The sequence below is a fragment of the Taudactylus pleione genome, unplaced genomic scaffold, assembly GCF_031769625.1.
Source record: "Taudactylus pleione unplaced genomic scaffold, aTauple2 ptg000391l, whole genome shotgun sequence".
NCBI classification, from domain to species: domain Eukaryota; kingdom Metazoa; phylum Chordata; class Amphibia; order Anura; family Myobatrachidae; genus Taudactylus; species Taudactylus pleione.
In genome coordinates this window covers 1,526,019-1,540,026 of record NW_028284792.1, presented here as the reverse complement: position 1 = coordinate 1,540,026, position 14,008 = coordinate 1,526,019, and the positions used below count along the sequence as shown (strand labels likewise).

Below are 14,008 nucleotides of genomic sequence, written 5' to 3'. Positions count from 1 at the left end.
GCCACAGATTATTTTAATCAGCAGAAGCTACTTGTACACCCTCTTTGCATCGCTGTGCGAATAAGACACATTTGAAGGGAACAATTAGGACTAAAAAATGTTTGGAGTTACCGAGCCACTCTGCGCTTACGCGTTGTGACGCACGGAGGATAGGTGTATGTGGACACATCTGTATGCATTAGTCACAGATAAGATAGTGATCTGTATGATGCAATTAGCATGAGGCACAGAGACCTCCTGATGGAGGCGAAAGCTACCTGATATGGGGTGGGGAGCTTATCCTCGAGCCAGCCACTCAGGAGTCTGCTGCACGGATCAGCGGCTAGTGCTACCGCCAGGAAGTGAGACATAGTTGTGGGTGAGGGGGGCGCCGGACGGGTCACAGACATAAAAAGCTGCAACACCAATGAGTAGGGATAGGCTAGAGATAGACGGAGGCGGCAGCTGATGGTCTGACATGGAGCTCTCCACTAGTATAGTGGCTTCTCAGGTGTCCGGAAAAGGTACCATGTATTGGGCGTCCATGATGGTACACTTACGGGTACATAGTTATAGCCCCAAGTGGGATGAATATATTATGGACAATGGAGGAGGTGCCCCTTCAGTGCTGGTGCCCTGCGGCAGGCACCTCCATTGTCTCCCATAGCTCTGCCCCTGTTTACAAGACTGCAAACCCTAATCTATTTGTATCCTGTGATTACCAGTTAAGTGCAAAATGTTTAACTGTTCTTTAGCTGTCCTTACAGTTGAGCGCAGTGTCTCCAAACTCAAGCTCCCTGCTTGCTTCCAAGCGCAGCATTGGTCCATAGTAGGTGGCCAGTGGGGGTCTAGCAGACACCAAGTTGTTGTGGCAGTGTGACCACACATACCCAGATGTAAGCCCACTCAGGTTGCTTAACCTCTCCGCAAAAATGTACCGGCCAGCATAACAAGATCATACTGTAGACTACAGTACTGGAAAGTTAAGGATTTTTACAGACTTTGTGTGATTGTCAGGCTTGTTCCAGTATTTGTTTTCTTGGTCATGCATTGCAACCTGACCCAGCCGACTACCTTCTGAGGCTTTTTCATGAATAATCAGCGAAATACTCCTGAGAGAAAGTAGCGTCTTTCACCAAGCCTCATGACTATTTAATTACCAGAGCAATCCAGAGATGAACACACATTATTAAGTTATTCAGGTCATTTAACAATCGGAATGCATTGTAAACTGTAGGCAGAACAGTGTTTTTACAATGTAGTGTAAGGGTGCATACACACCTGCACGATATCGGCCTGATATGACCGATTTAACCAAATCGGAATGACAAATAGGGCGTATCGTACCGTGTGTATGCCCAATTTGCGCGTACCCGTGGTCGCATGCGATATTGTGCGATTGGCTGTGCTGCACAGTCAATCACACGATATCACATGTGAGCCTGTACATGTTAATGAAGGATGGAACAGTGATTGTTCTGTCTTTCATTAAATCTTTCAAGTGTGTACCGGCAATTATGCGATGTCCAGGGTGAAGGCAAATCGCCCTGAACATCGGCGCGATTGCCAAGTCGTTTAGGTGTGTATCCAGCCTAAAAGAAACTGATAAAAGTCAATCCTCCATCAATTCAAATGCTGAACGGTAAAATGTCTTCTTTCTGTTTTTGTTTTTAAAAGCAGAACTTTGTCAGGTTAAATTTCACATTATTTTGAATATGTCAAATTGTGTAGTCAATCTAAAATTCAGATCTATAGAGTGGCAAGGTCTCTGCCCCACTACCTATATGCACTAAAATGGGCACAGTGGCACTCAATGGGTTACTAGTCAGAGAGGTGGTGGTTGGGAATGCTTATAAAACAAGAACAAAAAAATAATAAAAATTTATTCTTTAAGTGTACTTATGCTGCAGCACCAGATTTGGGTGCATGTCGAAAGGGTTAAGTCATGGTGCTAGCCACAGAGACTAGTGCAGAGGTTCCCAAACTCTCACTATTACAGTCCATGTTTTAAGGATATCCATGCTTGAGCACAGATAACTTAATTAGTACCTCAGTCAATTTGATTTCTGCGCTCCAGCATGGATATCGGGTTAGTTTACTTACGTGCCCCTGTCAGGATGTCCTACTGTCGGGCTTCCGGCATCGGTATGAGAACTAGCGGCTATTCAGTCGTTTGTATTTCATACCGATTCCCAGCACAGGCTGGTAGTCCCAGCACATGAATTTTCACACTACACTACAGAAGGCTATAGGAACCTCAACCAGAGCGCTTTTAACCACCATTTCTATTTGTATAGGAGCAACAGCTAGGGGGACACTTGTCCTGGTATCTGGCCACTCTGAATTTCCAGATGGGAGATCTAGTGATAAGACCCCGACCCCTGCACCTACACATCCAGATGCATGGGAGGAGAAAAGGGCTGGACTTTCTCCCCCTGGCAGCCTCATGTATGGAGGGGAGAACACTCAATCTTGTCCACTGGCAACAATGTAAAAATGTGTGAAACCTCTCCTGATGGATGCACGTGCACAATACATAACTTGAACTGGATTGGTTTAAAGGAACAGGGCTGGCTAACCCCCTGCTGTACTATATGCTAGAACTGTATAAAATAAATCTAGCTTTGTGAATACTCTTTAACATCTTGGCAAGTGTAACGTGATTAATTTTAAAGAACATGTTGTATGCTGTATGTTACCAATACCTAAAAACCAGAGTTTACCAAAACTCCATCATTAGTGTCCAGGTTTTAAGGATAGAAGTCACCTGTGCCAATCATGGATATCCTTGAAACCTGGACTCTAATGGTGGAGTTTGGGGAACCAGTTACTCTGCTGAAATCAGAAATAAGGGGGCGTGGGTGTGGCAATAAAAATAGAACTTAGGGCACACTCACTAAGAACAACTTGCTCATTTTATTACCAGACCTCTACGGGTTTGGGTTTTAGAATTTTCTTCTGTCAGCCCCTTTGAGAAGGGAAGATAATTCTGACAAACATTGTTGCTAGTCTAGTCCTGGAGCATCAATGATATACTCACACCTTGGCCAGGGAAGCAATCGGGAAGCCGACTGCCTAAATACCGGCAGCCGGCTTCCCGACTGTCATTTCCCGGCAAGGGTGAAATGCCGGGCGTCTAGATGTAGACGCCCGCATTTCCCCGACGCTGGGAGACCGGCGCCCGGCATCAGGATCTTAGTGATGCCGGGCGCCGCGAGCGGACAGCCGCGGGGGGGGGGGGAGGGTTAGGTTTAGGGCTCCCGGGGGGGACTTAGGGTTAGGCACCCCCCGGGAGGGTTAGGGTTAGGCTAGGGGAAGGGGGTGGTTAGGGTTAGGCACTTAGAGGGCGGATTAGGGTTAGGCACTTGCAGGCCGGCGGTATTTCATACCCATTCCCTTGGCCAAGTCCTTCTCTGCGTAATGAATGCTCTGGGCCTCACGCAAGTTTTGTTTTCCAGTTTGTTTTAGAAGTCTCTTGCCTAAAAATAAACTCTGTAATTGGTCAGATTACTACTCCATTCCCAGGTATTGGTGGCAGATCTGGTCTTACAAGTTTTGTTTTCCAGTTTGTTTTAGACGTCTCTGGCCTAAAAATAAACTTAGCAATAGGTCAGATTACTACTACATTCCCAGGTACTGATGGCAGATCTGGTTCTCTTATTTCATGGGTGCCTGGGAGGATCCTTGATCTGTTATCAATTACTATAATTGGAATGGAATGACAGCAATGTATGCTATTGCTCCTGTTTGTAAATGACTATTCATATCACAACGTTAAGCACCTTGGTTTGGCACCAGTATTGGGTTACTGAAGAAGTGAGGTTGCAGGCTAGAACGTCAGTCTTTCAAGACTCACATTGAAGAAAATTGGATCTCAACCTCGAATATGAGTACTCCCAGGGGGGTACTTGCTGTGATGTTCAGGGACCTCTACCCCCATGAATTAGAGAGTGACCCTGGTAATAAGCAGGAAAATAAAGTGACATGTCTTCAGCCTATGATACTGCATATGTTTTGCCAATTTAATCATTAAAGTAAAAAAAAAAAAATGTTTGCATCTGTTAGAACATAACAAAGTAAAAAAAATACTAAGCATATGTATACTAAAGTTGTATTGTCAGTTTCCTTTTTTTTATTATAATTTGGGAGAGAATACAATTGTACAATTCATTCTATTGTAATTCTTTTAAATTCTTGTTTATAGCACATCTATTGTATGTGTATGTGTGTGTGTGTGTGTGTGTATATATATATATATATATATATATATATATATATATATATATATATAGCGACGCCCATGCATTTTATCTAATTGCAATTATATTCATTAAAAATGTTTTGCTTTGCAAATGTTGGGGGTACAAATAATGCAAATGGGCTGCCAGGGCCTACAGGTGGAAAATGATTGACTGTTGCAGTGGATCAAGCTTATTGAAGAATACCAGTCCACAATCACCCATAAAAGTCAAGGTTCCTGTCTGAATATGGAGGTACAAAAACAGACCAGTGGGTGGATCATTCGCTGCCATCATTAAGCTACACTGGCACCTTTTAACTACTTGTTCTACAAGGCTTCTACACTAACAAAGGAATAGTTTGGACATGCTCTTACACTGGCACCTGGAACCGTTTGTTTATCCAGGCTCCAACACGATCACCTGGAACAGCTTGTGTAAGCAGGCTGAAACACTGGCATCTGGAACCACTTCCCCAGGATCCCTACACTGCACCTGAAACTGCTTATTTCTAGGTATGTTTGGCCACACTGCTGCAACACATCCAGGTTGGTTATGGCCAATTCCCTACTAGCAACTTTATATGGACCAGTGCCCTTGGTAGTGGGTGGAGCATGGAGACACTGGGCCCAACTGCAGGACAGCTAGAGAATGGAATAGCATTTGGCACTATTCTATTACTAATAAAATTCAAGCAGATGCAGTCCATTCTTGAAGCCAGATGATGTTTTATAGCTCTTGTGAAATGTCTTTAAAAAGACAAATTAATTTCTTAGCTGAAGGTGCTGCAAGATGTTTCAGATGTTAAGATGATATACTCTCCAAGCAGGGGGTAGACCAGCCCCCTGTCTTTGAAACCTATTTAGATTACGGTAGATTACAAATCCTAGATGTTTTTGCAAATATTCACATTTTATTATGATCTCTCATCAGGAAACAATGCCTTTCCAATTGAGTTAATTGACAGCACTCTTGTCAGTTGTGTTCCTTTTTAGAATATCTATTTTATATATTTTTAGTAGCCCTGACCACCAAAGCCGTAACTAGACTTTTTGGTGCCCTGGGCCAGAAAGAGCATTGGCTTCCCCCCCCCTCCCATTTTTCAAATAGGGACATGAGACACTCACCTGGCCTCATGGGGGAAGGGCCATTAAAAATATGGTTTGTCCTGTACAATGATGAAGGGGTACTGATACTGTTGTACCACTGTTATCCAGGTTTCACTTCTAAATACAGTGTAAATCCAATGGCTGCAGTGATGATACACAATAATTATGTAGTATAACTCACCAGCTCTACATGTAGGAGAATGTTGGTGAAGCTGCACCTGCAGCCGTGCACAAGCCTGGAGCCGGCAGTATAGATCACTGACTGAAGGTATAGAAAGAGTGCAACTTGTAGTGTATACGCAGTAAATATCAGTGGCAGGGAGATCCATGTATGTACCCTGCGTTGGCAGCTGAACTCACCAGCAAGGGTACTCGAGTTGTGCTGGTAACACCTGGGTTGGGAATAGGTTGCTGTGTTCAGGGCTACCATCAGAATTGTGGGGCAGATAGCTCCATGTGTACAGACTGCCATGTGAGAGGTGAACGAATCTCGGAATCAGTGAGGAGAGAGAGATGGAGCCGACCGGGAGAGTGTGCCTGTCCTGCGCAGCGTAACCACGAAGCATTTAAGGCGAGAAGGAGGAGTGAGGAGGGTGCAGGGGATGAGCGTGGGCTGAGGGGGGGCCGCAGACCTAGGACGGCCCTTTCAAATTTTGCTAATGGGCCTCACTAGGTCTAGTTACGCCCCTGATTAGCAACATTCAGAACTTTACTTATAGTCCCGAATTGGAGAGATCTTGTTTTCTGAGTGAATCTATTGCTAGGATTAGGAGAGGTTAGTTACATTTTTAATTCTAAAATTAAGTAGCGTTGTAGCATATTGGTGGGAAAAGTAATTTTCCCTTCAGCTGTGCAATATCAAATGTCTTCTTACTGTTGTCCGTGCACTGTTGTGCCTGATTGTAGAAAATGGAAATGGCTTTCTGATGCATAATGTTTATATTACAATTTATGTTATGATAGGGGTAACAACTATTTTCACTTTGGGTGCCATATATATTCAACTTTACAAGCCAAAACAAATTCTGGAATGTCTCCATCATTATAATATATACAAACATTTACAAAAATAATAAATGATACTGAATAATGTCAGTGACTATCCTTTTTTTTTTTTATTGGTTTGCTAAGGTTCAGTTGATAATTCATTGATCTGTTTATTGACTGTGAGAGACTAAAGGTACATATCCACTAGACAATTAAAATGAGTGATTGAACGATATCGTTCAATAATCGTTTGATCGTTTGAAAATCGTTTGCAGATTGTTTCAAAAATTGGTCTTTTAGACATCTATCATCGTGCAAACATGCTGGTCAACCTGACAATAACGTCAGGTTCATCATGTTTGCAGATAATTGATTGTGCCTACACTGAATGCCTGCTCGTTCAGTGTAGGCACATCACAGACTGTCAAATAACTGCACAATTACAATATCGTAATCGTGCAGTCTTTTGCCTGTCTTCTAGTGGATAGGCACCTCAACTGTGGCAAGGTTCACTCACCAGAGGACCAGTTTGCAGGACACACTTTGGTTTGGAGATGGTCTAGCTCTAGTCTCTTCTGTGAAGGTTGTGAGGGGTTCGGGGGACGGTCTGACTAGTAGTAGATGTACTGACCCTGTGGTTGCCACGCTACCCATCCTTGAGTGTCACTTCGTGGCACTAGTGCCTAGGGCTGCCTACCCCTGTGCTATGAAATGTAGTATGGATTCTTGTTGTTTATGTTATTTTATGTAAAACATGTATGAATACCCCTAAATCGCTAGAGAGAAATAATCGCTTTCCAGATTTTGATTGTGGTTCCAAAGCACAAAAAGTTCTTACTGCAACAAAAAGTAAGTTACACGCTTTGATCTATCACAATTAGCGCACAGACAATTAAATACAAAAGGTACAGCTTGATACATACGCATGCGCACCGGTCCCAGTATACAGTTGTCAATCCTGAGGTCTGTGGTCATCCAAAAGAATGGCTACTGACTGGGACCGGTGCGCAGGTTATATACCCTCCAGATCATGATAACAACAATCTAGACAAACATAATTCCATTGGTTCTTACTCTTTGTAGTATGCTGTAGTTCATAGGACAGTTCATATGTTGTCACTAGGGGTATGTCCCAATTCTCCAACAATGTCTTGAAATTACATTGTTTTTCTTTAACTGGTTAAAGACACTACATGCAGAGTATACATTCTAACCAATAATTTCCTATAATCCATAACCATCGAATGCAAGATGCGACTCCCTCGCTGATAGATTCGAATATCTGGAAATAAACAGGGTGTCAGTATAGTACCAAAACATACCATGTTGTTTACCTTAAATATCATATATGCACACTTTATACCATAATGATTGTCTAATAAAACATTTTCTATATGTGCTTGCATAAGTAATAGTGAGATGTTTACAGAAATACATAAGTATGCGTTGTGCGTCTGAGCACAGCGCAAATGTTGCGGTGCGTGTATGTATTGTGCACAACGCAATTATGCCCAGTGTGTTTGTGCATTTTATCTTACATACGCTAATGTGCGTTGTGCGTCTTCATATTAAAATAGTTACAGGGTATGTTCGTGGGTATGTGCGTAAGCATAAGAGCGTCTGTGTTCGCATTGTCGATACACATGCGATTGTCTGTGTATGCATGTGTGTGCAAATGTGCATTAGTTTTTGTGTCATGGATTAAAATTATTTATATATATATATATATATATATATATATATATATAGCTTTATCCGTCTGAATCTAATTATAAAACGTCATATAAAATTAAGTTTGTCCTGCTCACAGGTGGGGCAAGCCTTGGCCATAGTCAAGAAGTCTGATCACTTTAACAAAGGCTTTCTTATGCTTATTTAGAATACAATTGTCAGTACTTCTTAACCACATCAGCATTGGACACAAGGCATACAAATGCTAATGATAATCAAACTTCTGACAATTGTTTCTAACTCTACATTCAGAACTTCCTCTGAGCATATCACTGTCTGTGTTACACTTCAATTGCCAGAGACATACTGCATCTGTATGCGGAGCTTCTCAATATATATGCAATCACTCACAGTATCTTTGTATATTTTTAATTACTTGTCACAGACATACTCCTGCTTCTCACACACTTGACTAAACCTTGAATGACATATATATGTGTGTGTGTGTGTATGTATATATATATATGTATATATATTATGTGTATGTATATATATATATATATATATATATATTATGTATATATATATAATGTGTGTGTATATATATATATATATATATATATATATATATATATATATATATGTATATATATGCGCATCGGCTTGTTTCCGACGCAGAGTAGCGTCCGATTTACTCTTTATCAGCCCATAAATGACTAGATCGTCAGATAATAATTATAAACATTCATAACCAATTTTTTTACTTCGACACATGGCTGAGAGAGGCTGCGTATAGTGTCCTTTAATCTGAATACAGACATATGCTGAGCAGGAAAATGTATCCCTCACAATCTCAACATTACTTCTGATATTTTCTATTCTGTTTAACTCCTAAAATGTTGCAATAAATCTGTGTATGTTTTTTGTAAGAACTTACCTTTTAGGTTTAATGCTTGCTTGCCAAGAAGCATATTGTTTCCCTAGCTGTAGCCTGCCATCTATTGCTGTCCTATAAATCCACTTTTGCTTTGGTGTTTCAGCTAGAGGAATAAAATGGCTGAGAAAGGCGACTGCTTTAATGGTATAATTACAGAAAATATTGATTAAGGGTTTATTGAGAAGTGCCAAGCCTCACAATGAACCCCACTTCCAATAGGGAGATGATTGTGTACATGGTGGAAAATTAGGGTGGGAGTGACGTACTGATAGACTTTTACCATGGACTGAGCTGTTTCATCTCGGCAAGGCTTGCTGATCTAATAATACATGTGATCTACATTCTGTGAGCTGCCAAGATAAAGACAAGGCATATGTTTTCCAACAGTCAAACATTACAAGCCTGACCGGGAGGGGAAGTGCTGAATGACTGAGCAATGGTGCCCTGAATATGTCATAATAAAGGCATACATATGTACAGTGCTAACATACAATCTATTTATGAACATTTACATTTATAAGCAATATTTGCACTAAACTATAGTAACCAATCAGATCTGTTCTTTATTTGCGTAACCTGTACTAGACCGATAAAGTCTAACTGCTTCTTTGGCTGTTCAATTTTTGCAACTAAATGCAATATTGGTAGCTGATTCATTGTGATTGTAAGAGTCTGGGAAAAACACTAGGGAATTCTAGGGGACTGCAACGCTTCCCCAACAGTCAGGACCTTTGTCATAACTCCTGGGACTATTCCCAATCTTCAGGCTAACCTTGTACATCACAGAGTGAGCAGCATAAGTGGCATCTGCCTGACTCCCTGTCAGGGCACCTAAACTGCTTCGTCCCATAGCAGCTGCTACTCTTGTAGTTATTTATTTAATTGTTTACAGTTAGAAATCAATAACGTTTAAATCATACTTGCCAACTCTCCCTGATTGTCAGGGAGACTCCCTGAAAATAGCAGCAATCTTCCTCTCTCCCTGAAGAGTCTAGCAATCTCCCTGATTTCACCTTACCCCCATTATGAAGCTGTTATATAACAACCCATAGATAGATAGATAGCTACATTCAATTGGGATCATTAGTATCACTTCCCTGCATTGGCTATAAGGCACAATGATCCCAATGAAAAGTATCTGTGTTTTCATCACCAAGTAGATCTTACTAACTACTTTGGGGCTCATTTACATATGGATGTAAATCAGTTTTATGACACGCCTCTCAGATGTAGCAGTACACGCCCACTTTACTGCACGCTCATAAGTGTTGCTTTCACAATCTCCTTGCAATACATTTTCAAAAGTAGGCAAGTATGGTTTAAATTATAAAGGGGCTAGATGGAGTAGTTGTGGTTTAATAAAAATATTGTGAGTTTTGCAAAAATGAAGACAACATGAGCAATCTGTGCCATTTCATCGTACATATTTCCAACATTATTCAGGAAAGTATAGGCCAGTAAACAATGGCATCAACTACAACAAAGGGGCTTATCTATGAGCTATTGTGTAAAATCCACACACATTAGCATTCCTTATCACTGCATGTTGCTGCGATTTGAAATACTTTTTTGGAGCTACTTATCAGTCAGATGCTGGGACATAGGACCTGATTCAGAGGAGCAGCCGCTACTGTGAGTTTATGCTAATGCCGCAGCCCGTGGGCTGCCTACTGATCCACCCACCGGCGAGCGGTAATAGCCAGGCAGAGCTTCAGAGGGTCTCTTTGTGGAACAAATGTGGAAATGTAACGCATAGTCTACAAAGGGCCAGCTTTAGCTTTTTCACAGTTCCCATAAAAACCTATGGGACTGCTTTTGCATAATAAGGGTCCACTAGAGATATCTGATATCTGCTGCAGTCCCCCTTTGTCACATTTGTGAGAATCGGAGCTATTTAACAATCATTTAAACACAGACATTTTCGTTTGATTGACCACATGCAACTAAAAGATTTGCTTGATATCCAAGATCAAAATTTAGGAAATTCTGAATGATCATTATTATTGTTATTATTATTGTTATTATTATTGTTATTACAATATAAATTACTAACAATTTTTGTGCTTCTCAAAGTACTTTTTTTTTTTTTATGAAGAAGAAAACAACCCATAACATTTTAACAGTGATTTCTTTTTTTTCCTTTATAGCTGCAAGTTTTTCAGTCTTACAGAAACTCCAGAAGATTATACCATAATTGTGGATGAAGAAGGTTTTTTAGGTATGTTGATTTGTTATCTGTGTTATACAAAATGTGCATATGTGAAGCTATCCCAGTATTGCATCATGAGTGGTACCAATATGACCCACTTTAACCTAACAATAATCCAAATGCAATCTTTGGCTTATTATCAGACATGTTGGCAGGGACGGTACATTGTAGGCTGTAGTATTAAAATTTGAATTCTCTGATTTTTGTTATGGGTATGTATACTTTGTGTATATGCTCGGCAGCAATTATTTTCCTATGACTATTCTTTATGTTATGAGATGTACAGTATTTCTTTTTTCCTCTCCCTCTCCCTCTCTCTCTCCCCCTCTTTCCCTCTCCCTCTTTGTGTCCCCCCCCCCCCCCCCCCATTCTACTGCTAATGTTTGACTATGGTGATTGCATGGCTGTAGTCACCCTGATTGGTTTGGGGATTATAATTGATTTCACCATGTTTCAAAAATTAGTTATAAGAATTAGAAATGTTACAGGAAAATGTGCTGGTACAGATTACCATTGAGTACCTAAAAAAAAAAAAAAAAAAAGCACCATTATCCTTAATATTGCGCTGCCATATTACCCAGCGCTTTACAGAGAATATTTAATCATTCACATCAGCTCAAATCAGTTCAAATCATGCTATGTAAGTCTCTAAATTCAACATGATGAAAGAAGGGATCTGCTGCACTATAGTTATTTGTACTAATCTCTTTCTGGTGAGGGATTACATCATCATTAATCATCTTTCAAAAGAAAAGTTTCTGTAAAATCCTTTCAATTCCAGGTAATTGGGATTTGCTGGTTATCACATGCTATTTTGCAGTGCTTTGCTATTCAAATCCAGGACATTGAAGCACATTGGTGACGATAGTATGCTCACTTGCTGTTATAGCATGCCACCTAAATTGAGTTGTAATGGTTTAAGAAGATATCCATGAAATCGCATAATCTAAAATTATATATATACCAGGGGAGGGGAACCTTTTTTCTGCCGAGGGCAACTTTGATATGTATAACATTATTTGTGGGCCTGGTGCAGGCCATGCTCCCTCCATGTCATGTCACACGGGGACGTGGCCACAATCGCCAGTGATTACAGCAATGCCTGGAGCGTCCTGATGATGCTGCGGGGGAGCTGTAAGGGCAGCGGTGTGACCATCTGAAGTGTCCTAAGGATACTCCAGGCAGCACTGCTGCATAGATTCTGGCTGCAGGGTGCCATTTTAGGCTACCCTGATATCCAGATGAGGCTAGCAGAAAAAAGCTCAGAGGGCCAGACCAAATGATTCTGGGGGCCTTATACGGCCCTTGGCCGCGAGGTTCCCCATCCCTGATATATACCATCCAAAAATCCGGCACTCCCTTATACCAAAAAAAGCCGTACCCCATTGCCAGCACTAGCATGTCAAAATAGAACTACTTATAATAGAGAAGCAAAGTATGAGCGTCACTCGTCGGCTTCGATAATACATGTGACAATAGTCTTCCTGTTGTCAACGTTTCAGTGGCTATGCAAGTGTATGTGTGTGTGTGTGTGTGGTATGCAGTCGGGAAGGCGGTGGACTTAACCCCGACAGCCGGCTTTCTGACTGCTTTATCCCGGCGAGGGTTAAATGACAGGCGTCTAAATCTAGATGCCTGTCATTTTACAGACACCGGGAGATTGGTGCCCGGCATCCCGATCGAAGTGATGCCGAGTGCGGACAGCCGCGGGGGAAGTTAGGTTTAGGGCTCCTTTGGGGGACTTAGGGTTAGGCACCCCCCCCGGGAGGTTAGGGTTAGGCTAGGGGGAGGGAGGGAGGGAGGGTTAGGCTAAGGCACCCCCGGGGGGGACTTGGGGTTAGGCACCCCTCTGGGGGACTTAGGTTTAGGCGACGGGGAAGGGGGGGTTAGGTTTAGGCACTTAGAGGGGGGATTAGGGGAGGGAATTAGATTAGTGAATACTTACCTTAGGGACGATCGGGATTTTCACCTATGTCGGGCAGCCACTGTCGGGATACCAACCGCCGGACGCCTGTAAATCATACCGATTCCCCCAGTGTGTGTGTGTGTGTGTATATATATATATATATATATATATATATATATATATATATATATATTATATACACACACACAGTGCATCCAGAAAGTATTCACAGGGCTTTACTTTTTCCACATTTTGTTATGTTACAGCCTTATTCCAAATTGGCATAAATTCATTTTTGTCCTCAAAATTCTGCATACAATACCCCATAGTGACGTGTAAAAGTTTTTTTGAGATTTTTGCAACTTTAATAAAAAAAATAAAAAAAAACAAGAAATCACATGTACATAAGTATTCACAACCTTTGCCATGATGCTCAAAATTGAGCTCAGATGCATCCTGTTTCCATTGATCATTGTTGAGATGTTCCTACAGCTTAATTGGAGTCTACCTGTGGTAAATTCAGTTGTTTGGACATGATTTTGAAAGGCATACACCTGTCTATATAAGGTTCCACACTTGACAGTGCATGTCAAAGCACAAACCAAGCATGAAGTCTAAGGAATTGTCTGTAAACCTCCGAGACCGGATTGTCTCGAGGCACAAATCTGGGGAAGGGTACAGAAAAATATCTGCTGCTTTGAAGGTCCCAATGAGCACAGTGGCCTCCATCATCCGTAAATGGAAGAAGTTCGGAACCACCAGGACTCTTCCTAGAGTTGGCAGGCCGTCTAAACTGAGCGATCGCGGGAGAAGGGCCCTAGTCAGGGAGGTGACCAAGAACCCGATGGTCACTCTGTTCTTCTGGAAGGTTCTTCTCTCTCCACAGAGGAATGCTGTAGCTCTGACAAACATCTCTGCTGCAATCCATCAATCGGGCCTGTATGGTAGAGTGGCCAGATGGAAGCCACTTCT

At 41.6% G+C, this 14,008-nt stretch overlaps 1 protein-coding gene across 1 annotated transcript in view; it reads left to right on the top strand.

The window, feature by feature from the left end:
* CASTOR2 (cytosolic arginine sensor for mTORC1 subunit 2) overlaps positions 1-14,008 on the top strand; it is a 205,068-nt gene that overhangs the window by 81,786 nt on the left and 109,274 nt on the right. Inside the window, exon 2 of the mRNA XM_088445855.1 lies at positions 11,069-11,139. Within this exon, the coding sequence (XP_088301981.1) occupies positions 11,069-11,139 (71 nt within the window). The remainder of the gene's footprint in view (positions 1-11,068; positions 11,140-14,008) is intronic.